The sequence below is a fragment of the Hemitrygon akajei genome, unplaced genomic scaffold (assembly GCF_048418815.1).
Source record: "Hemitrygon akajei unplaced genomic scaffold, sHemAka1.3 Scf000217, whole genome shotgun sequence".
Classification (NCBI taxonomy): Eukaryota; Metazoa; Chordata; class Chondrichthyes; order Myliobatiformes; family Dasyatidae; genus Hemitrygon; species Hemitrygon akajei.
In genome coordinates, this window is record NW_027332101.1 from 285,544 (window position 1) to 311,005 (window position 25,462).

The window sequence follows — 25,462 nt, forward strand, 5'->3', positions numbered from 1 at the left end:
CAGTTGGGATATCACAGTGGACAGCGGACGGCAGTCGGGACATTACAGTGGACAGCAGACGGCAGTCGGGACATTACAGTGGACAGCAGACGGCAGGCGGGACATTACAGTGGAGAGCAGACGGCAGTCGGGACATTACAGTGGACAGCAGACGGCAGGCGGGACATTACAGTGGACAGCAGACGGCAGTCGGGACATTACAGTGGACAGCAGACGGCAGTCGGGACAGCAGACGGCAGTCGGGACATCACAGTGGACTGCTGCTGCCTCTGAATCTCAGTGACTGTTTTGTAGGCTGACCTCGGGAGCTGTTCGTGTGGAGTCTGCACATGGGCATCTTAGAACCCTGTGTGTTTACACCAGGTGCTCCAGTTTCCCCCACATTCCCTGTTCAGTCGGCCATTGAGACTGTCTCAACTACCATTATTCAAAGGCTGTTCCTGCATTGGGCTTTCTGTCTTCAGTGGGGAACTACCTTCGTTCTGAAGGGTGATCTTGTTCTGGATTCAGTCTGCAGGGATAGCCTCTGCACTTTCCCCAGCTGTGTCACTGGCTATTTGACTGAATATCCGACAGAAGGCTCACTCTGCTCCTGTGAGGGACCGACCCGGGCTGGGAGTCAACCCCAGCTTGCATTGATGGGATGGGAATTCTGTCCCCTCCCCACGACGTGTCACAGTACCGCACTATCAACCCTGGGAGTGAAGGGGCCTCGCGCTGTGTGGAATGCTCCCGAATGATCGTCTCAAATTCTGCAAGAATTCACTTACTTCAGCCATCTCAATCCTTCCGTCTGCATTCTTGTCATATTTTTCCATAAACTCCTTCATCTGTATTTCCTGTTGGTGGGAAACAAAACAAACAGGTGAGTCTGATGAATCGGTGTGGAGAAAGCACGGCGGGAACCAAACCCTTCAGCGAGTGTGTGCACCTGATCTGCCAGTTCAATTCCCCATCACCCTCAGCCACTCGACTCCTGATTCCAGTGACCTCCAGCATCATTACCGTCAGGACTAACGCAGGCCTGAGGGACATCATCTCACCACTCCGCTGGACAGGTTTCAACTTCCTTCCACACTCAATACCAAATCCAACAAGGTCCGATAACTCACGTCCCCGTCGATATCAGAATGGATCACTTCAGCTGCATCCCATCTGCCCGATGTCTCCCCTCTTTACTCCCTCACCCTGACCCGTCTAACTCTGTACACCCACACCTTGACCCGTCTCCCCTCTGTACTCCCCCACCCTGACCCGTCTCCCTCTGTACTCCCCCACCTTGACCCGTCTCCCCTCTTTACTCCCTCACTCTGACCCGTCTCCCTCTGTACTCCCCCACCCTGACCCGTCTCCCCTCTGTGCTCCCCCAACCTGACCCGTCTCCCCTCTGAACTCCCTCACCCTGACCCGTCTCCCTCTGTACTCCCTCACCCTGACCCGTCTTCCTATGTACTCCCTCACCTTGACCCGTCTCCCCTCTGTACTCCCCCACCCTGACCCGTCTCCCTCTGTACTCCCTCACCCTGACCCGTCTCCCCTCTGTGCTCCCCCAACCTGACCCGTCTCCCCTCTGAACTCCCTCACCCTGACCCGTCTCCCCTCTGTGCTCCCCCAACCTGACCCGTCTCCCCTCTGAACTCCCTCACCCTGACCCGTCTCCCTCTGTACTCCCTCACCTTGACCCGTCTCCCTAAGTACTCCCCCAGCTTGACCCGTCTCCCTCTGTACTCCCCCACCCTGACCCGTCTCCCTCTGTACTCCCTCACCCTGACCCGTCTCCCCTCTGTACTCCCTCACCCTGACCCGTCTCCCCTCTGTACTCCCCCACCCTGAACCGTCTCCCGCTGTACTCCCCCACCCTGACCCGTCTCCCCTCTGTACTCACTCACCCTGACCCGTCTCCCCTCTGTACTCCCCCACCATGACCCGTCTCCCTTCTGTACTCCCTTACCCTGAACAGTCTCCCCTCTGTACTCACCCACCTTGACACGTCTCCCTCTGTACTCCCCCACCCTGACCTGTCTCACCTCTGTACTCCCTCACCCTGACCCGTCTCCCCTCTGTACTCCCCCACCCTGACCCGTCTCACTCTGTACTCCCTCACCCTGACCCGTCTCCCCTCTATACTCCCCCACCCTGACCCGTCTCCCTCTGTACTCCCCCACCCTGACCCGTCTCCCTCTGTACTCCCTCACCCTGACCCGTCTCCCCTCTGTACTCCCCCACCCTGACCCGTCTCCCCTCTGTGCTCCCCCACCCTGACCCGTCTCCCACTGTACTCCCCCACCCTGACACGTCTCCCCTCTGTACTCACTCACCCTGACCCGTCTCCCACTGTACTCCCTCACCCTGACACGTCTCCCTCTGTACTCCCCCACCCTGACCTGTCTCACCTCTGTACTCCCTCACCCTGACCCGTCTCCCCTCTGTACTCCCCCACCCTGACCCGTCTCCCTTCTTTACTCCCCCACCCTGACCCGTCTCCCCTCTGTACTCCCCCACCCTGACCCGTCTCCCTCTGTACTCCCCCACTCTGACCCGTCTCCCCTCTGTACTCCCTCACCCTGACCCGTCTCCCCTCTGTACTCCCCCACCCTGACCCGTCTCCCTTCTTTACTCCCCCACCCTGACCCGTCTCCCCTCTGTACTCACTCAACCTGACACGTCTCCCCTCTGTACTCCCCCACCCTGACCCGTCACCCTCTGTACTCCCCCACCCTGACCCGTCTCCCCACTGTACTCCCCCACCCTGACCCGTCCCACTCTGTACTCCCCCACCCTGACCCGTCTCCCCACTGTACTCCCCCACCATGACCAGTCTCCCTCTGTACTCCCACACCCTGACCCGTCTCCCTCTGTACTCCCCCACCCTGACCCGTCTCATTCTGTACTCCCCCACCATGACCCGTCTCCCTCTGTACTCCCCAACCCTGACCCGTCTCCCTCTGTACTCCCTCACCCTGACCCGTCCCACTCTGTACTCACTCACCCTGACACGTCTCCCCTCTGTACTCCCCCACCCTGACCCGTCTCCCCTCTGTACTCCCCCACCCTGACCCGTCTCCCCACTGTACTCCCCCACGATGACCAGTCTCCCTCTGTACTCCCCCACCCTGACCCGTCTCCCACTGTACTCCCTCACCCTGACCCGTCTCCCTCTGTTCTCCCCCACCCTGACCCGTCTCCCCACTGTACTCCCCCACCATGACCAGTCTCCCTCTGTACTCCCCCACCCTGACCCGTCTCCCCACTGTACTCCCCCACCATGACAAGTCTCCCCTCTGTACTCCCCCACCCTGACCCGTCTCCCCTCTGTACTCCCCCACCATGACCCGTCTCCCTCTGTACTCCCCCACCCTGACCCGTCTCCCCACTGAACTCCCCCACCATGACCCGTCTCCCTCTGTACTCCCCCACCATGACCCGTCTCCCTCTGTTCTCCCCCACCCTGACCCGTCTCCCTCTGTACTCCCCCACCCTGACCCGTCTCCCTCTGTACTCCCTCACCCTGACCTGTCCCACTCTGTACTCACTCACCCTGACCCGTCTCCCCTCTGTACTCCCCCACCCTGACCCGTCTCATTCTGTACTCCCCCACCCTGACCCGTCTCCCCTCTGTTCTCCCCCACCCTGACCCGTCTCCCCACTGTACTCCCCCACGATGACCAGTCTCCCTCTGTACTCCCCCACCCTGACCCATCCCACTCTGTACTCCCCCACCCTGACCCGTCGCCCTTCTATACTCCCCCACCCTGACCCGTCTCCCTCTGTACTCCCTCACCCTGACCCGTCTCCCTCTGTTCTCCCCCACCCTGACCCGTCTCCCCACTGTACTCCCCCACCATGACCAGTCTCCCTCTGTACTCCCCCACCCTGACCCGTCTCCCCACTGTACTCCCCCACCATGACCAGTCTGTCCTCTGTACTCCCCCACCCTGACCCGCCTCCCCTCTGTACTCCCCCACCATGACACGTCTCCCTCTGTACTCCCCCACCCTGACCCGTCTCCCCACTGAACTCCCCCACCATGACCCGTCTCCCTCTGTTCTCCCCCACCCTGAACCGTCTCCCTCTGTACTCCCCCACCCTGACCCGTCTCCCCCTGTACTCCCTCACCCTGACCCGTCTCCCTCTGTACTCCCCCACCCTGACCCGTCTCCCACTGTACTCCCTCACTCTGACCCGTCTCCCTCTGTACTCCCCCACCCTGACCCGTCTCCCCTCTGTGCTCCCCCAACCTGACCCGTCTCCCCTCTGAACTCCCTCACCCTGACCCGTCTCCCTCTGTACTCCCCCACCCTGACCCGTCTCCCCTCTGTGCTCCCCCAACCTGACCCGTCTCCCCTCTGAACTCCCTCACCCTGACCCGTCTCCCTCTGTACTCCCTCACCCTGACCCGTCTTCCTATGTACTCCCTCACCTTGACCCGTCTCCCCTCTGTACTCCCCCACCCTGACCCGTCTCCCTCTGTACTCCCTCACCCTGACCCGTCTCCCCTCTGTGCTCCCCCAACCTGACCCGTCTCCCCTCTGAACTCCCTCACCCTGACCCGTCTCCCCTCTGTGCTCCCCCAACCTGACCCGTCTCCCCTCTGAACTCCCTCACCCTGACCCGTCTCCCTCTGTACTCCCTCACCCTGACCCGTCTCCCTAAGTACTCCCCCAGCTTGACCCGTCTCCCTCTGTACTCCCCCACCCTGACCCGTCTCCCTCTGTACTCCCTCACCCTGACCCGTCGCCTTTCTATACTCCCCCACCCTGACCCGTCTCCCTCTGTACTCCCTCACCCTGACCCGTCTCCCGCTGTACTCCTCCACCCTGACCCGTCTCCCCTCTGTACTCCCTCACCCTGACCCGTCTCCCCTCTGTACTCCCCCACCCTGAACCGTCTCCCGCTGTACTCCCCCACCCTGACCCGTCTCCCCTCTGTACTCACTCACCCTGACCCGTCTCCCCTCTCTACTCCCCCACCATGACCCGTCTCCCTTCTGTACTCCCTTACCCTGAACAGTCTCCCCTCTGTACTCCCCCACCCTGACACGTCTCACTCTGTACTCCCCCACTCTGACCCGTCTCCCTTCTTTACTCCCTCACCTTGACACGTCTCCCTCTGTACTCCCCCACCCTGACCTGTCTCACCTCTGTACTCCCTCACCCTGACCCGTCTCCCCTCTGTACTCCCCCACCCTGACCCGTCTCCCTCTGTACTCCCTCACCCTGACCCGTCTCCCGCTGTACTCCTCCACCCTGACCCGTCTCCCCTCTGTACTCCCTCACCCTGACCCGTCTCCCCTCTGTACTCCCCCACCCTGAACCGTCTCCCGCTGTACTCCCCCACCCTGACCCGTCTCCCCTCTGTACTCACTCACCCTGACCCGTCTCCCCTCTGTACTCCCCCACCATGACCCGTCTCCCTTCTGTACTCCCTTACCCTGAACAGTCTCCCCTCTGTACTCCCCCACCCTGACACGTCTCACTCTGTACTCCCCCACTCTGACCCGTCTCCCTTCTTTACTCCCTCACCTTGACACGTCTCCCTCTGTACTCCCCCACCCTGACCTGTCTCACCTCTGTACTCCCTCACCCTGACCCGTCTCCCCTCTGTACTCCCCCACCCTGACCCGTCTCACTCTGTACTCCCTCACCCTGACCCGTCTCCCCTCTATACTCCCCCACCCTGACCCGTCTCCCTCTGTACTCCCCCACCCTGACCCGTCTCCCTCTGTACTCCCTCACCCTGACCCGTCTCCCCTCTGTACTCCCCCACCCTGCCCCGTCTCCCCTCTGTGCTCCCCCACCCTGACCCGTCTCCCACTGTACTCCCCCACCCTGACACGTCTCCCCTCTGTACTCACTCACCCTGACCCGTCTCCCACTGTACTCCCTCACCCTGACACGTCTCCCTCTGTACTCCCCCACCCTGACCTGTCTCACCTCTGTACTCCCTCACCCTGACCCGTCTCCCCTCTGTACTCCCCCACCCTGACCCGTCTCCCTCTGTACTCCCCCACTCTGACCCGTCTCCCCTCTGTACTCCCTCACCCTGACCCGTCTCCCCTCTGTACTCCCCCACCCTGACCCGTCTCCCTTCTTTACTCCCCCACCCTGACCCGTCTCCCCTCTGTACTCACTCAACCTGACACGTCTCCCCTCTGTACTCCCCCACCCTGACCCGTCACCCTCTGTACTCCCCCACCCTGACCCGTCTCCCCACTGTACTCCCCCACCCTGACCCGTCCCACTCTGTACTCCCCCACCCTGACCCGTCTCCCCACTGTACTCCCCCACCATGACCAGTCTCCCTCTGTACTCCCACACCCTGACCCGTCTCCCTCTGTACTCCCCCACCCTGACCCGTCTCATTCTGTACTCCCCCACCATGACCCGTCTCCCTCTGTACTCCCCAACCCTGACCCGTCTCCCTCTGTACTCCCTCACCCTGACCCGTCCCACTCTGTACTCACTCACCCTGACACGTCTCCCCTCTGTACTCCCCCACCCTGACCCGTCTCCCCTCTGTACTCCCCCACCCTGACCCGTCTCCCCACTGTACTCCCCCACTATGACCAGTCTCCCTCTGTACTCCCCCACCCTGACCCGTCTCCCTCTGTACTCCCTCACCCTGACCCGTCTCCCTCTGTTCTCCCCCACCCTGACCCGTCTCCCCACTGTACTCCCCCACCATGACCAGTCTCCCTCTGTACTCCCCCACCCTGACCCGTCTCCCCACTGTACTCCCCCACCATGACAAGTCTCCCCTCTGTACTCCCCCACCCTGACCCGTCTCCCCTCTGTACTCCCCCACCATGACCCGTCTCCCTCTGTACTCCCCCACCCTGACCCGTCTCCCCACTGAACTCCCCCACCATGACCCATCTCCCACTGTTCTCCCCCACCATGACCCGTCTCCCTCTGTTCTCCCCCACCCTGACCCGTCTCCCTCTGTTCTCCCCCACCCTGACCCGTCTCCCTCTGTACTCACTCACCCTGACCCGTCTCCCTCTGTACTCCCCCACCCTGACCCGTCTCCCACTGTACTCCCTCACCCTGACCCGTCTCCCCTCTGTACTCCCCCACCCTGACCCGTCTCCCACTGTACTCCCACACCCTGACCCGTCTCCCCTCTGTACTCCCCCACACTGACCCGTCTCCCTCTGTACACCCCCACCTTGACCCGTCTCCCTCTGTACTCCCCCACCCTGACCCGTCTCCCCTCTGTACTCCCTCACCCTGACCCGTCTCCCTCTGTACTCCCCCACCCTGACCCGTCTCCCTATGTACTCCCTCACCCTGAACCGTCTCCCTCTGTACTCCCCCACCCTGACCCGTCTCCCTATGTACTCACTCACCCTGACCCGTCTCCCCTCTGTACTCACTCACCCTGACCCGTCTCCCTCTGTACTCCCCCACCCTGACCCGTCTCCCCTCTGTACTCCCTCACCCTGACCCGTCTCCCTTCTTTACTCCCCCACCCTGACCCGTCTCCCCTCTGTACTCACTCAACCTGACACGTCTCCCCTCTGTACTCCCCCACCCTGTCCCGTCACCCTCTTTTCTCCCCCACCCTGACCCGTCTCCCTCTGTACTCCCCCACCCTGACCCGTCTCCCTCTGTACTCCCTCACCCTGACCTGTCCCACTCTGTACTCACTCACCCTGACCCGTCTCCCCTCTGTACTCCCCCACCCTGACCCGTCTCACTCTGTACTCCCCCACCCTGACCCGTCTCCCCTCTGTTCTCCCCCACCCTGACCCGTCTCCCCTCTGTACTCCCCCACCCTGACCCGTCTCCCCACTGTACTCCCCCATGATGAACAGTCTCCCTCTGTACTCCCCCACCCTGACCCGTCCCACTCTGTACTCCCCCACCCTGACCCGTCGCCCTTCTATACTCCCCCACCCTGACCCGTCTCCCTCTTTACTCCCTCACCCTGACCCGTCTCCCTCTGTTCTCCCCCACCCTGACCCGTCTCCCCACTGTACTCCCCCACCATGACCAGTCTCCCTCTGTACTCCCCCACCCTGACCCGTCTCCCCACTGTACTCCCCCACCATGACCAGTCTCCCCTCTGTACTCCCCCACCCTGACCCGTCTCCCCTCTGTACTCCCCCACCATGACCCGTCTCCCTCTGTACTCCCCACCCTGACCCGTCTCCCCACTGAACTCCCCCACCATGACCCGTCTCCCTCTGTACACCCCCACCATGACCCGTCTCCCTCTGTTCTCCCCCACCCTGACCCGTCTCCCTCTGTACTCCCTCACCCTGACCCGTCTCCCTCTGTACTCCCCGACCCTGACCCGTCTCCCCCTGTACTCCCTCACCCTGACCCGTCTCCCTCTGTACTCCCCCACCCTGACCCGTCTCCCGCTGTACTCCCCCACCCTGACCCGTCTCCCCTCTGTACTCCCTCACCCTGACCCGTCTCCCTCTGTACTCCCCCACCCTGACCCGTCTCCCGCTGTACTCCCCCACCCTGACCCGTCTCCCCTCTGTACTCACTCACCCTGACCCGTCTCCCTCTGTACTCCCCCACCCTGACCCGTCTCCCTATGTACTCACTCACCCTGACCCGTCTCCCTCTGTACTCCCCCACCCTGACCCGTCTCCCCTCTGTACTCCCCCACCCTGACCCGTCGCCCTCTGTACTCCCTCACCCTGACCCGTCTCCCGCTGTACTCCCTCACCCTGACCCGTCTCCCTCTGTACTCCCCCACCCTTACCCGTCTCCCGCTGTACTCCCCCACCCTGACCCGTCTCCCTATGTACTCCCCCACACTGACCCGTCTCCCGCTGTACTCCCCCACCCTGACCCGTCTCCCCTCTGTACTCCCTCACCCTGACCCATCTCCCTATGTACTCCCCCACCCTGACCCGTCTCCCTATGTACTCACTCACCCTGACCCGTCTCCCCTCTGTACTCACTCACCCTGACCCGTCTCCCTCTATACTCCCCCACCCTGACCCGTCTCCCCTCTGTACTCCCTCACCCTGACCCGTCTCCCTTCTGTACTCCCCCACCCTGACCCGTCTCCCCTCTGTACTCCCCCACCCTGACCCGTCTCCCTCTGTACTCCCCCACCCTGACCCGTCTCCCTATGTACTCCCGCACCCTGACCCGTCTCCCTATGTACTCCCTCACCCTGACCCGTCTCCCCTCTGTACTCACCCACCCTGACCTGTCTCCCTCTGTACTCCCCCACCCTGACCCGTCTCCCTATGTACTCCCTCACCCTGAACCGTCTCCCTCTGTACTCCCCCACCCTGACCCGTCTCCCTATGTACTCCCTCACCCTGACCCGTCTCCCCTCTGTACTCCCCCACCCTGACCCGTCTCCCTCTGTACCCCCTCACCCTGACCCGTCTCCCCTCTGTGCTCCCCCAACCTGACCCGTCTCCCCTCTGAACTCCCTCACCCTGACCCGTCTCCCCTCTGTGCTCCCCCAACCTGACCCGTCTCCCCTCTGAACTCCCTCACCCTGACCCGTCTCCCTCTGTACTCCCTCACCCTGACCCGTCTCCCTAAGTACTCCCCCAGCTTGACCCGTCTCCCTCTGTACTCCCCCACCCTGACCCGTCTCCCTCTGTACTCCCTCACCCTGACCCGTCGCCTTTCTATACTCCCCCACCCTGACCCGTCTCCCTCTGTACTCCCTCACCCTGACCCGTCTCCCGCTGTACTCCTCCACCCTGACCCGTCTCCCCTCTGTACTCCCTCACCCTGACCCGTCTCCCCTCTGTACTCCCCCACCCTGAACCGTCTCCCGCTGTACTCCCCCACCCTGACCCGTCTCCCCTCTGTACTCACTCACCCTGACCCGTCTCCCCTCTCTACTCCCCCACCATGACCCGTCTCCCTTCTGTACTCCCTTACCCTGAACAGTCTCCCCTCTGTACTCCCCCACCCTGACACGTCTCACTCTGTACTCCCCCACTCTGACCCGTCTCCCTTCTTTACTCCCTCACCTTGACACGTCTCCCTCTGTACTCCCCCACCCTGACCTGTCTCACCTCTGTACTCCCTCACCCTGACCCGTCTCCCCTCTGTACTCCCCCACCCTGACCCGTCTCCCTCTGTACTCCCTCACCCTGACCCGTCTCCCGCTGTACTCCTCCACCCTGACCCGTCTCCCCTCTGTACTCCCTCACCCTGACCCGTCTCCCCTCTGTACTCCCCCACCCTGAACCGTCTCCCGCTGTACTCCCCCACCCTGACCCGTCTCCCCTCTGTACTCACTCACCCTGACCCGTCTCCCCTCTGTACTCCCCCACCATGACCCGTCTCCCTTCTGTACTCCCTTACCCTGAACAGTCTCCCCTCTGTACTCCCCCACCCTGACACGTCTCACTCTGTACTCCCCCACTCTGACCCGTCTCCCTTCTTTACTCCCTCACCTTGACACGTCTCCCTCTGTACTCCCCCACCCTGACCTGTCTCACCTCTGTACTCCCTCACCCTGACCCGTCTCCCCTCTGTACTCCCCCACCCTGACCCGTCTCACTCTGTACTCCCTCACCCTGACCCGTCTCCCCTCTATACTCCCCCACCCTGACCCGTCTCCCTCTGTACTCCCCCACCCTGACCCGTCTCCCTCTGTACTCCCTCACCCTGACCCGTCTCCCCTCTGTACTCCCCCACCCTGCCCCGTCTCCCCTCTGTGCTCCCCCACCCTGACCCGTCTCCCACTGTACTCCCCCACCCTGACACGTCTCCCCTCTGTACTCACTCACCCTGACCCGTCTCCCACTGTACTCCCTCACCCTGACACGTCTCCCTCTGTACTCCCCCACCCTGACCTGTCTCACCTCTGTACTCCCTCACCCTGACCCGTCTCCCCTCTGTACTCCCCCACCCTGACCCGTCTCCCTTCTTTACTCCCCCACCCTGACCCGTCTCCCCTCTGTACTCCCCCACCCTGACCCGTCTCCCTCTGTACTCCCCCACTCTGACCCGTCTCCCCTCTGTACTCCCTCACCCTGACCCGTCTCCCCTCTGTACTCCCCCACCCTGACCCGTCTCCCTTCTTTACTCCCCCACCCTGACCCGTCTCCCCTCTGTACTCACTCAACCTGACACGTCTCCCCTCTGTACTCCCCCACCCTGACCCGTCACCCTCTGTACTCCCCCACCCTGACCCGTCTCCCCACTGTACTCCCCCACCCTGACCCGTCCCACTCTGTACTCCCCCACCCTGACCCGTCTCCCCACTGTACTCCCCCACCATGACCAGTCTCCCTCTGTACTCCCACACCCTGACCCGTCTCCCTCTGTACTCCCCCACCCTGACCCGTCTCATTCTGTACTCCCCCACCATGACCCGTCTCCCTCTGTACTCCCCAACCCTGACCCGTCTCCCTCTGTACTCCCTCACCCTGACCCGTCCCACTCTGTACTCACTCACCCTGACACGTCTCCCCTCTGTACTCCCCCACCCTGACCCGTCTCCCCTCTGTACTCCCCCACCCTGACCCGTCTCCCCACTGTACTCCCCCACTATGACCAGTCTCCCTCTGTACTCCCCCACCCTGACCCGTCTCCCTCTGTACTCCCTCACCCTGACCCGTCTCCCTCTGTTCTCCCCCACCCTGACCCGTCTCCCCACTGTACTCCCCCACCATGACCAGTCTCCCTCTGTACTCCCCCACCCTGACCCGTCTCCCCACTGTACTCCCCCACCATGACAAGTCTCCCCTCTGTACTCCCCCACCCTGACCCGTCTCCCCTCTGTACTCCCCCACCATGACCCGTCTCCCTCTGTACTCCCCCACCCTGACCCGTCTCCCCACTGAACTCCCCCACCATGACCCATCTCCCACTGTTCTCCCCCACCATGACCCGTCTCCCTCTGTTCTCCCCCACCCTGACCCGTCTCCCTCTGTTCTCCCCCACCCTGACCCGTCTCCCTCTGTACTCACTCACCCTGACCCGTCTCCCTCTGTACTCCCCCACCCTGACCCGTCTCCCACTGTACTCCCTCACCCTGACCCGTCTCCCCTCTGTACTCCCCCACCCTGACCCGTCTCCCACTGTACTCCCACACCCTGACCCGTCTCCCCTCTGTACTCCCCCACACTGACCCGTCTCCCTCTGTACACCCCCACCTTGACCCGTCTCCCTCTGTACTCCCCCACCCTGACCCGTCTCCCCTCTGTACTCCCTCACCCTGACCCGTCTCCCTCTGTACTCCCCCACCCTGACCCGTCTCCCTATGTACTCCCTCACCCTGAACCGTCTCCCTCTGTACTCCCCCACCCTGACCCGTCTCCCTATGTACTCACTCACCCTGACCCGTCTCCCCTCTGTACTCACTCACCCTGACCCGTCTCCCTCTGTACTCCCCCACCCTGACCCGTCTCCCCTCTGTACTCCCTCACCCTGACCCGTCTCCCTTCTTTACTCCCCCACCCTGACCCGTCTCCCCTCTGTACTCACTCAACCTGACACGTCTCCCCTCTGTACTCCCCCACCCTGACCCGTCACCCTCTTTTCTCCCCCACCCTGACCCGTCTCCCTCTGTACTCCCCCACCCTGACCCGTCTCCCTCTGTACTCCCTCACCCTGACCTGTCCCACTCTGTACTCACTCACCCTGACCCGTCTCCCCTCTGTACTCCCCCACCCTGACCCGTCTCACTCTGTACTCCCCCACCCTGACCCGTCTCCCCTCTGTTCTCCCCCACCCTGACCCGTCTCCCCTCTGTACTCCCCCACCCTGACCCGTCTCCCCACTGTACTCCCCCATGATGACCAGTCTCCCTCTGTACTCCCCCACCCTGACCCGTCCCACTCTGTACTCCCCCACCCTGACCCGTCGCCCTTCTATACTCCCCCACCCTGACCCGTCTCCCTCTTTACTCCCTCACCCTGACCCGTCTCCCTCTGTTCTCCCCCACCCTGACCCGTCTCCCCACTGTACTCCCCCACCATGACCAGTCTCCCTCTGTACTCCCCCACCCTGACCCGTCTCCCCACTGTACTCCCCCACCATGACCAGTCTCCCCTCTGTACTCCCCCACCCTGACCCGTCTCCCCTCTGTACTCCCCCACCATGACCCGTCTCCCTCTGTACTCCCCACCCTGACCCGTCTCCCCACTGAACTCCCCCACCATGACCCGTCTCCCTCTGTACACCCCCACCATGACCCGTCTCCCTCTGTTCTCCCCCACCCTGACCCGTCTCCCTCTGTACTCCCTCACCCTGACCCGTCTCCCTCTGTACTCCCCGACCCTGACCCGTCTCCCCCTGTACTCCCTCACCCTGACCCGTCTCCCTCTGTACTCCCCCACCCTGACCCGTCTCCCGCTGTACTCCCCCACCCTGACCCGTCTCCCCTCTGTACTCCCTCACCCTGACCCGTCTCCCTCTGTACTCCCCCACCCTGACCCGTCTCCCGCTGTACTCCCCCACCCTGACCCGTCTCCCCTCTGTACTCACTCACCCTGACCCGTCTCCCTCTGTACTCCCCCACCCTGACCCGTCTCCCTATGTACTCACTCACCCTGACCCGTCTCCCTCTGTACTCCCCCACCCTGACCCGTCTCCCCTCTGTACTCCCCTACCCTGACCCGTCGGCCTCTGTACTCCCTCACCCTGACCCGTCTCCCGCTGTACTCCCTCACCCTGACCCGTCTCCCTCTGTACTCCCCCACCCTTACCCGTCTCCCGCTGTACTCCCCCACCCTGACCCGTCTCCCTATGTACTCCCCCACACTGACCCGTCTCCCGCTGTACTCCCCCACCCTGACCCGTCTCCCCTCTGTACTCCCTCACCCTGACCCATCTCCCTATGTACTCCCCCACCCTGACCCGTCTCCCTATGTACTCACTCACCCTGACCCGTCTCCCCTCTGTACTCACTCACCCTGACCCGTCTCCCTCTATACTCCCCCACCCTGACCCGTCTCCCCTCTGTACTCCCTCACCCTGACCCGTCTCCCTTCTGTACTCCCCCACCCTGACCCGTCTCCCCTCTGTACTCCCCCACCCTGACCCGTCTCCCTCTGTACTCCCCCACCCTGACCCGTCTCCCTATGTACTCCCGCACCCTGACCCGTCTCCCTATGTACTCCCTCACCCTGACCCGTCTCCCCTCTGTACTCACCCACCCTGACCTGTCTCCCTCTGTACTCCCCCACCCTGACCCGTCTCCCTATGTACTCCCTCACCCTGAACCGTCTCCCTCTGTACTCCCCCACCCTGACCCGTCTCCCTATGTACTCCCTCACCCTGACCCGTCTCCCCTCTGTACTCCCCCACCCTGACCCGTCTCCCTCTGTACCCCCCCACCCTGACCCGTCTCCCTATGTACTCCCTCACCCTGACCCATCTCCCCTCTGTACTCCCCCACCCTGACCCGTCTCCCTATGTACTCCCTCACCCTGACCCGTCTCCCCTCTGTACTCCCCCACCCTGACGCGTCTCCCTCTGTACTCCCTCACCCTGACCCGTCTCCCCTCTGTACTCACTCACCCTGACCCGTCTCCCCTCTGTACTCCCCCACCCTGACCCGTCGCCCTCTGTACTCCCTCACCCTGACCCGTCTCCCGCTGTACTCCCTCACCCTGACCCGTCTCCCTCTGTACTCCCCCACCCTGACCCGTCTCCCACTGTACTCCCCCACCCTGACCCGTCTCCCTCTGTACTCCCCCACCCTGACCCGTCTCCCACAGTACTCCCCCACCCTGACCCGTCTCCCTATGTACTCCCCCACCCTGACCCGTCTCCCTATGTACTCCCTCACCCTGACCCGTCTCCCCTCTGTACTCCCCCACCCTGACCTGTCTCCCTCTGTACTCCCCCACCCTGACCCGTCTCCCTATGTACTCCCTCACCCTGACCCGTCCCACTCTGTACTCCCCCACCCTGACCCGTCCCACTCTGTACTCCCCCACCCTGACCCATCGCCCTTCTATACTCCCCCACCCTGACCCGTCTCCCTCTGTACTCCCTCACCCTGACCCGTCTCCCTCTGTTCTCCCCCACCCTGACCCGTCTCCCCACTGTACTCCCCCACCATGACCAGTCTCCCCTCTGTACTCCCCCACCCTGACCCGTCTCCCCTCTGTACTCCCCCACCATGACCCGTCTCCCTCTGTACTCCCCCACCATGACCCGTCTCCCCACTGAACTCCCCCACCATGACCCGTCTCCCTCTGTTCTCCCCCACCCTGACCCGTCTCCCTCTGTACTCCCCCACCCTGACCCGTCTCCCACTGTACTCCCTCACCCTGACCCGTCTCCCTCTGTACTCCCCCACCCTGACCCGTCTCCCTCTGTACTCCCCCACCATGACCCGTCTCCCCTCTGTACTCCCCAACCCTGACCCGTCTCCCTCTGTACTCACTCACCCTGACCCGTCTCCCTCTGTACTCCCCCACCCTGACCCGTCTCCCCTGTGTACTCACTCACCCTGACCCGTCTCCCTCTGTACTCCCACACCCTGACCCGTCTCCCGCTGTACTCCCTCACCCTGACCCGTCTCCCTCTGTACTCCCCCACCCTGACCCGTCTCCCCTCTGTACTCACTCACCCTGACCCGTCTCCCCACTGAACTCCCCCACCATGACCCATCTCCCACTGTTCTCCCCCACCATGACCCGTCTCCCTCTGTTCTCCCCCACCCTGACCCGTCTCCCTCTGTTCTCCCCCACCCTGACCCGTCTCCCTCTGTACTCACTCACCCTGACCCGTCTCCCTCTGTACTCCCCCACCCTGACCCGTCTCCCACTGTACTCCCTCACCCTGACCCGTCTCCCCTCTGTACTCCCCCACCCTGACCCGTCTCCCACTGTACTCCCTCACCCTGACCCGTCTCCCCTCTGTACTCCCCCACACTGACCCGTCTCCCTCTGTACTCCCCCACCTTGACCCGTCTCCCTCTGTACTCCCCGACCCTGACCCGTCTCCCCTCTGTACTCCCTCACCCTGACCCGTCTGCCTTCTTTACTCCCCCACCCTGACCCGTCTCCCCTCTGTACTCACTCAACCTGACACGTCTCCCCTCTGTACTCCCCCACCCTGACCCGTCACCCTCTTTTCTCCCCCACCCTGACCCGTCTCCCTCTGTACTCCCTCACCCTGACCTGTCTCACTCTGTACTCCCCCACCCTGACCCGTCTCCCCACTGTACTCCCCCACCCTGACCCGTCTCCCTCTGTACTCCCCCACCCTGACCCGTCTCCCACAGTACTCCCCCACCCTGACCCGTCTCCCTATGTACTCCCCCACCCTGACCCGTCTCCCTATGTACTCCCTCACCCTGACCCGTCTCCCCTCTGTACTCCCCCACCCTGACCCGTCTCCCCTCTGTACTCCCCCACCCTGACCCGTCTCCCTCTGTACTCCCCCACCCTGACCCGTCTCCCTATGTACTCCCGCACCCTGACCCGTCTCCCTATGTACTCCCTCACCCTGACCCGTCTCCCCTCTGTACTCACCCACCCTGACCTGTCTCCCTCTGTACTCCCCCACCCTGACCCGTCTCCCTATGTACTCCCTCACCCTGAACCGTCTCCCTCTGTACTCCCCCACCCTGACCCGTCTCCCTATGTACTCCCCTCACCCTGACCCGTCTCCCCTCTGTACTCCCCCACCCTGACCCGTCTCCCTCTGTACCCCCCCACCCTGACCCGTCTCCCTATGTACTCCCTCACCCTGACCCATCTCCCCTCTGTACTCCCCCACCCTGACCCGTCTCCCTATGTACTCCCTCACCCTGACCCGTCTCCCCTCTGTACTCCCCCACCCTGACGCGTCTCCCTCTGTACTCCCTCACCCTGACCCGTCTCCCCTCTGTACTCACTCACCCTGACCCGTCTCCCCTCTGTACTCCCCCACCCTGACCCGTCGCCCTCTGTACTCCCTCACCCTGACCCGTCTCCCGCTGTACTCCCTCACCCTGACCCGTCTCCCTCTGTACTCCCCCACCCTGACCCGTCTCCCACTGTACTCCCCCACCCTGACCCGTCTCCCTCTGTACTCCCCCACCCTGACCCGTCTCCCACAGTACTCCCCCACCCTGACCCGTCTCCCTATGTACTCCCCCACCCTGACCCGTCTCCCTATGTACTCCCTCACCCTGACCCGTCTCCCCTCTGTACTCCCCCACCCTGACCTGTCTCCCTCTGTACTCCCCCACCCTGACCCGTCTCCCTATGTACTCCCTCACCCTGACCCGTCCCACTCTGTACTCCCCCACCCTGACCCGTCCCACTCTGTACTCCCCCACCCTGACCCATCGCCCTTCTATACTCCCCCACCCTGACCCGTCTCCCTCTGTACTCCCTCACCCTGACCCGTCTCCCTCTGTTCTCCCCCACCCTGACCCGTCTCCCCACTGTACTCCCCCACCATGACCAGTCTCCCTCTGTACTCCCCCACCCTGACCCGTCTCCCCACTGTACTCCCCCACCATGACCAGTCTCCCCTCTGTACTCCCCCACCCTGACCCGTCTCCCCTCTGTACTCCCCCACCATGACCCGTCTCCCTCTGTACTCCCCCACCATGACCCGTCTCCCCACTGAACTCCCCCACCATGACCCGTCTCCCTCTGTTCTCCCCCACCCTGACCCGTCTCCCTCTGTACTCCCCCACCCTGACCCGTCTCCCACTGTACTCCCTCACCCTGACCCGTCTCCCTCTGTACTCCCCCACCCTGACCCGTCTCCCTCTGTACTCCCCCACCATGACCCGTCTCCCCTCTGTACTCCCCAACCCTGACCCGTCTCCCTCTGTACTCACTCACCCTGACCCGTCTCCCTCTGTACTCCCCCACCCTGACCCGTCTCCCCTGTGTACTCACTCACCCTGACCCGTCTCCCTCTGTACTCCCACACCCTGACCCGTCTCCCGCTGTACTCCCTCACCCTGACCCGTCTCCCCACTGAACTCCCCCACCATGACCCATCTCCCACTGTTCTCCCCCACCATGACCCGTCTCCCTCTGTTCTCCCCCACCCTGACCCGTCTCCCTCTGTTCTCCCCCACCCTGACCCGTCTCCCTCTGTACTCACTCACCCTGACCCGTCTCCCTCTGTACTCCCCCACCCTGACCCGTCTCCCACTGTACTCCCTCACCCTGACCCGTCTCCCCTCTGTACTCCCCCACCCTGACCCGTCTCCCACTGTACTCCCTCACCCTGACCCGTCTCCCCTCTGTACTCCCCCACACTGACCCGTCTCCCTCTGTACTCCCCCACCTTGACCCGTCTCCCTCTGTACTCCCCGACCCTGACCCGTCTCCCCTCTGTACTCCCTCACCCTGACCCGTCTGCCTTCTTTACTCCCCCACCCTGACCCGTCTCCCCTCTGTACTCACTCAACCTGACACGTCTCCCCTCTGTACTCCCCCACCCTGACCCGTCACCCTCTTTTCTCCCCCACCCTGACCCGTCTCCCTCTGTACTCCCTCACCCTGACCTGTCTCACTCTGTACTCCCCCACCCTGACCCGTCTCCCCACTGTACTCCCCCACCCTGACCCGTCTCCCTCTGTACTCCCCCACCCTGACCCGTCTCCCACAGTACTCCCCCACCCTGACCCGTCTCCCTATGTACTCCCCCACCCTGACCCGTCTCCCTATGTACTCCCTCACCCTGACCCGTCTCCCCTCTGTACTCCCCCACCCTGACCTGTCTCCCTCTGTACTCCCCCACCCTGACCCGTCTCCCTATGTACTCCCTCACCCTGACCCGTCTCCCCTCTGTTCTCCCCCACCCTGACCCGTCTCCCCACTGTACACCCCCAAGATGACCAGTCTCCCTCTGTACTCCCCCACCCTGACCCGTCCCACTCTGTACTCCCCCACCCTGACCCGTCGCCCTTCTATACTCCCCCACCCTGACCCGTCTCCCTCTGTACTCCCTCACCCTGACCCGTCTCCCTCTGTTCTCCCCCACCCTGACCCGTCTCCCCACTGTACTCCCCCACCCTGACCCGTCTCCCTCTGTACTCCCTCACCCTGACCCGTCTCCCTCTGTTCTCCCCCACCCTGACCCGTCTCCCCTCTGTACTCCCCCACCATGACCAGTCTCCCTCTGTACTCCCCCACCCTGACCCGTCTCCCCACTGTACTCCCCCACCATGACCAGTCTGTCCTCTGTACTCCCCCACCCTGACCCGTCTCCCCCTGTACTCCCTCACCCTGACCCGTCTCCCTCTGTACTCCCCCACCCTGACCCGTCTCCCACTGTACTCCCCCACCCTGACCCGTCTCCCGCTGTACTCCCCCACCCTGACCCGTCTCCCCTCTGTACTCCCTCACCCTGACCCGTCTCCCTCTGTACTCCCCCACCCTGACCCGTCTCCCGCTGTACTCCCCCACCCTGACCCGTCTCCCCTCTGTACTCACTCACCCTGACCCGTCTCCCTCTGTACTCCCCCACCCTGACCCGTCTCCCCTCTGTACTCCCCCACCCTGACCCGTCTCCCTATGTACTCACTCACCCTGACCCGTCTCCCTCTATACTCCCCCACCCTGACCCGTCTCCCCTCTGTACTCCCCCACCCTGACCCGTCGCCCTCTGTACTCCCTCACCCTGACCCGTCTCCCTCTGTACTCCCCCACCCTGACCCGTCTCCCGCTGTACTCCCCCACCCTGACCCGTCTCCCTCTGTACTCCCCCACCCTGACCCGTCTCCCCTCTGTACTCCCCCACCCTGACCCGTCGCCCTCTGTACTCCCTCACCCTGACCCGTCTCCCTCTGTACTCCCCCACCCTGACCCGTCTCCCGCTGTACTCCCCCACCCTGACCCGTCTCCCTATGTACACCCCCACACTGACCCGTCTGCCGCTGTACTCCCCCACCCTGACCCGTCTCCCTATGTACTCCCCCACCCTGACCCGTCTCCCCTCTGTACTCCCTCACCCTGACCCATCTCCCTATGTACTCCCCCACCCTGACCCGTCTCCCCTCTGTACTCCCCCACCCTGACCCGTCTCCCTCTGTACTCCCTCACCGTGACCCGTCTCCCTCTGTACTCCCTCACCCTGACCCGTCTCCCCTCTGTACTCCCCCACCTTGACCCGTCTCCCTCTGTACTCCCTCACCCTGACCCGTCTCCCCTCTGTACTCCCCCACCTTGACCCGTCTCCCTCTGTACTCCCCCACCCTGACCCGTCTCCCCTCTGTACTCACTCACCCTGACCCGTCTCCCTCTATACTCCCCCACCCTGACCCGTCTCCCCTCTGTACTCCCTCACCCTGACCCGTCTCCCTTCTGTACTCCCCCACCCTGACCCGTCTCCCCTCTGTACTCCCCCACCCTGACCCGTCTCCCTCTGTACTCCCCCACCCTGACCCGTCTCCCTATGTACTCCCCCACCCTGACCCGTCTCCCTCTGTACTCCCTCACCCTGACCCGTCTCCCCTCTGTACTCCCCCACCCTGACCCGTCTCCCTCTGTACTCCCCCACCCTGACCCGTCTCCCTATGTACTCCCTCACCCTGACCCGTCTCCCCTCTGTACTCCCCCACCCTGACCCGTCTCCCTCTGTACTCCCCCACCCTGACCCGTCTCCCTATGTACTCCCTCACCCTGACCCGTCCCACTCTGTACTCCCCCACCCTGACCCGTCTCCCTCTGTACTCCCTCACCCTGACCCGTCTCCCTCTGTTCTCCCCCACCCTGACCCGTCTCCCCACTGTACTCCCCAACCATGACCAGTCTCCCTCTGTACTCCCCCACCCTGACCCGTCTCCCCACTGTACTCCCCCACCATGACCAGTCTCCCCTCTGTACTCCCCCATCCTGACCCGTCTCCCCTCTGTACTCCCCCACCATGACCCGTCTCCCTCTGTACTCCCCCACCCTGACCCGTCTCCCCACTGAACTCCCCCACCATGACCCGTCTCCCTCTGTTCTCCCCCACCATGACCCGTCTCCCTCTGTTCTCCCCCACCCTGACCCGTCTCCCTCTGTACTCCCCCACCCTGACCCGACTCCCTCTGTACTCCCTCACCCTGACCCGTCCCCCTCTGTACTCCCCCACCCTGACCCGTCTCCCACTGTACTCCCTCACCCTGACCCGTCTCCCTCTGTACTCCCCCACCCTGACCCGTCTCCCTCTGTACTCCCCCACCATGACCTATCTCCCTCTGTACTCCCCCACCCTGACCCGTCTCCCCTCTGTACTCCCCCACCCTGACCCGTCTCCCTCTGTACTCACTCACCCTGACCCGTCTCCCTCTGTACTCCCCCACCCTGACCCGTCTCCCCTCTGTACTCACTCACCCTGACCCGTCTCCCTCTGTACTCCCACACCCTGACCCGTCTCCCGCTGTACTCCCTCACCCTGACCCGTCTCCCTCTGTACTCCCCCACCCTGACCCGTCTCCCCTCTGTACTCACTCACCCTGACCCGTCTCCCCACTGAACTCCCCCACCATGACCCATCTCCCACTGTTCTCCCCCACCATGACCCGTCTCCCTCTGTTCTCCCCCACCCTGACCCGTCTCCCTCTGTTCTCCCCCACCCTGACCCGTCTCCCTCTGTACTCACTCATCCTGACCCGTCTCCCTCTGTACTCCCCCACCCTGACCCGTCTCCCACTGTACTCCCTCACCCTGACCCGTCTCCCCTCTGTACTCCCCCACCCTGACCCGTCTCCCACTGTACTCCCACACCCTGACCCGTCTCCCCTCTGTACTCCCCCACACTGACCCGTCTCCCTCTGTACTCCCCCACCTTGACCCGTCTCCCTCTGTACTCCCTCACCCTGACCCGTCTCCCTCTGTACTCCCCCACCCTGACCCGTCTCCCGCTGTACTCCCCCACCCTGACCCGTCTCCCCTCTGTACTCACTCACCCTGACCCGTCTCCCTCTGTACTCCCTCACCCTGACCCGTCTCCCCTCTGTACTCCCCCACCTTGACCCGTCTCCCTCTGTACTCCCTCACCCTGACCCGTCTCCCCTCTGTACTCCCCCACCTTGACCCGTCTCCCTCTGTACTCCCCCACCCTGACCCGTCTCCCCTCTGTACTCACTCACCCTGACCCGTCTCCCTCTATACTCCCCCACCCTGACCCGTCTCCCCTCTGTACTCCCTCACCCTGACCCGTCTCCCTTCTGTACTCCCCCACCCTGACCCGTCTCCCCTCTGTACTCCCCCACCCTGACCCGTCTCCCTCTGTACTCCCCCACCCTGACCCGTCTCCCTATGTACTCCCTAACCCTGACCCGTCTCCCTCTGTACTCCCTCACCCTGACCCGTCTCCCCTCTGTACTCCCCCACCCTGACCCGTCTCCCTCTGTACTCCCCCACCCTGACCCGTCTCCCTATGTACTCCCTCACCCTGACCCGTCTCCCCTCTGTACTCCCCCACCCTGACCCGTCTCCCTCTGTACTCCCCCACCCTGACCTGTCTCCCTATGTACTCCCTCACCCTGACCCGTCCCACTCTGTACTCCCCCACCCTGACCCGTCTCCCTCTGTACTCCCTCACCCTGACCTGTCCCACTCTGTACTCACTCACCCTGACCCGTCTCCCCTCTGTACTCCCCCACCCTGACCCGTCTCACTCTGTACTCCCCCACCCTGACCCGTCTCCCCTCAGTTCTCCCCCACCCTGACCCGTCTCCCCTCTGTACTCCCCCACCCTGACCAGTCTCCCTCTGTACTCTCCCACCCTGACCCGTCCCACTCTGTACTCCCCCACCCTGACCCGTCGCCCTTCTATACTCCCCCACCCTGACCCGTCTCCCTCTTTACTCCCTCACCCTGACCCGTCTCCCTCTGTTCTCCCCCACCCTGACCCGTCTCCCCACTGTACTCCCCCACCATGACCAGTCTCCCTCTGTACTCCCCCACCCTGACCCGTCTCCCCACTGTACTCCCCCACCATGACCAGTCTCCCCTCTGTACTCCCCCACCCTGACCCGTCTCCCCTCTGTACTCCCCCACCATGACCCGTCTCCCTCTGTACTCCCCACCCTGAACCGTCTCCCCACTGAACTCCCCCACCATGACCCGTCTCCCTCTGTACACCCCCACCATGACCCGTCTCCCTCTGTTCTCCCCCACCCTGACCCGTCTCCCTCTGTACTCCCTCACCCTGACCCGTCTCCCTCTGTAGTCCCCGACCCTGACCCGTCTCCCCCTGTACTCCCTCACAATGACCCGTCTCCCTCTGTACTCCCCCACCCTGACCCGTCTCCCGCTGTACTCCCCCACCCTGACCCGTCTCCCCTCTGTACTCCCTCACCCTGACCCGTCTCCCTCTGTACTCCCCCACCCTGACCCGTCTCCCGCTGTACTCCCCCACCCTGACCCGTCTCCCCTCTGTACTCACTCACCCTGACCCGTCTCCCTCTGTACTCCCCCACCCTGACCCGTCTCCCTATGTACTCACTCACCCTGACCCGTCTCCCTCTGTACTCCCCCACCCTGACCCGTCTCCCCTCTGTACTCCCCCACCCTGACCCGTCGCCCTCTGTACTCCCTCACCCTGACCCGTCTCCCGCTGTACTCCCTCACCCTGACCCGTCTCCCTCTGTACTCCCCCACCCTGACCCGTCTCCCGCTGTACTCCCCCACCCTGACCCGTCTCCCTATGTACTCCCCCACACTGACCCGTCTCCCGCTGTACTCCCCCACCCTGACCCGTCTCCCCTCTGTACTCCCTCACCCTGACCCATCTCCCTATGTACTCCCCCACCCTGACCCGTCTCCCTATGTACTCACTCACCCTGACCCGTCTCCCCTCTGTACTCACTCACCCTGACCCGTCTCCCTCTATACTCCCCCACCCTGACCCGTCTCCCCTCTGTACTCCCTCACCCTGACCCGTCTCCCTTCTGTACTCCCCCACCCTGACCCGTCTCCCCTCTGTACTCCCCCACCCTGACCCGTCTCCCTCTGTACTCCCCCACCCTGACCCGTCTCCCTATGTACTCCCGCACCCTGACCCGTCTCCGCTCTGTACTCCCCCACCCTGAACCGTCTCCCTCTGTACTCCCCCACCCTGACCCGTCTCCCTATGTACTCCCTCACCCTGACCCGTCTCCCCTCTGTACTCCCCCACCCTGACCCGTCTCCCTCTGTACCCCCCCCACCCTGACCCGTCTCCCTATGTACTCCCTCACCCTGACCCATCTCCCCTCTGTACTCCCCCACCCTGACCCGTCTCCCTATGTACTCCCTCACCCTGACCCGTCTCCCCTCTGTACTCCCCCACCCTGACGCGTCTCCCTCTGTACTCCCTCACCCTGACCCGTCTCCCCTCTGTACTCACTCACCCTGACCCGTCTCCCCTCTGTACTCCCCCACCCTGACCCGTCGCCCTCTGTACTCCCTCACCCTGACCCGTCTCCCGCTGTACTCCCTCACCCTGACCCGTCTCCCTCTGTACTCCCCCACCCTGACCCGTCTCCCACTGTACTCCCCCACCCTGACCCGTCTCCCTCTGTACTCCCCCACCCTGACCCGTCTCCCCTCTGTACTCACTCACCCTGACCCGTCTCCCTCTGTACTCCCCCACCCTGACCCGTCTCCCCTCTGTACTCCCCCACCCTGACCCGTCTCCCTATGTACTCACTCACCCTGACCCGTCTCCCTCTGTACTCCCCCACCCTGACCCGTCTCCCCTCTGTACTCCCCCACCCTGACCCGTCGCCCTCTGTACTCCCTCACCCTGACCCGTCTCCCGCTGTACTCCCTCACCCTGACCCGTCTCCCTCTGTACTCCCCCACCCTGACCCGTCTCCCCTCTGTACTCACTCAACCTGACACGTCTCCCCTCTGTACTCCCCCACCCTGAACCGTCTCCCTCTGTACTCCCCCACCCTGACCCGTCTCCGCTCTGTACTCCCCCACCCTGAACCGTCTCCCTCTGTACTCCCCCACCCTGACCCGTCTCCCTATGTACTCCCTCACCCTGACCCGTCTCCCCTCTGTACTCCCCCACCCTGACCCGTCTCCCTCTGTACCCCCCCACCCTGACCCGTCTCCCTATGTACTCCCTCACCCTGACCCATCTCCCCTCTGTACTCCCCCACCCTGACCCGTCTCCCTATGTACTCCCTCACCCTGACCCGTCTCCCCTCTGTACTCCCCCACCCTGACGCGTCTCCCTCTGTACTCCCTCACCCTGACCCGTCTCCCCTCTGTACTCACTCACCCTGACCCGTCTCCCCTCTGTACTCCCCCACCCTGACCCGTCGCCCTCTGTACTCCCTCACCCTGACCCGTCTCCCGCTGTACTCCCTCACCCTGACCCGTCTCCCTCTGTACTCCCCCACCCTGACCCGTCTCCCACTGTACTCCCCCACCCTGACCCGTCTCCCTCTGTACTCCCCCACCCTGACCCGTCTCCCACAGTACTCCCCCACCCTGACCCGTCTCCCTATGTACTCCCCCACCCTGACCCGTCTCCCTATGTACTCCCTCACCCTGACCCGTCTCCCCTCTGTACTCACCCACCCTGACCTGTCTCCCTCTGTACTCCCCCACCCTGACCCGTCT

At 63.7% G+C, this 25,462-nt stretch overlaps 1 protein-coding gene across 1 annotated transcript in view; it reads right to left on the reverse strand.

Annotated features, from left to right (window-relative positions):
* The window catches only part of LOC140724441 (calretinin-like), a 124,412-nt gene that overhangs the window by 63,365 nt on the left and 35,585 nt on the right, over positions 1-25,462 (reverse strand). The window contains exon 3 of the mRNA XM_073038889.1: positions 771-839. Within this exon, the coding sequence (XP_072894990.1) occupies positions 771-839 (69 nt within the window). The remainder of the gene's footprint in view (positions 1-770; positions 840-25,462) is intronic.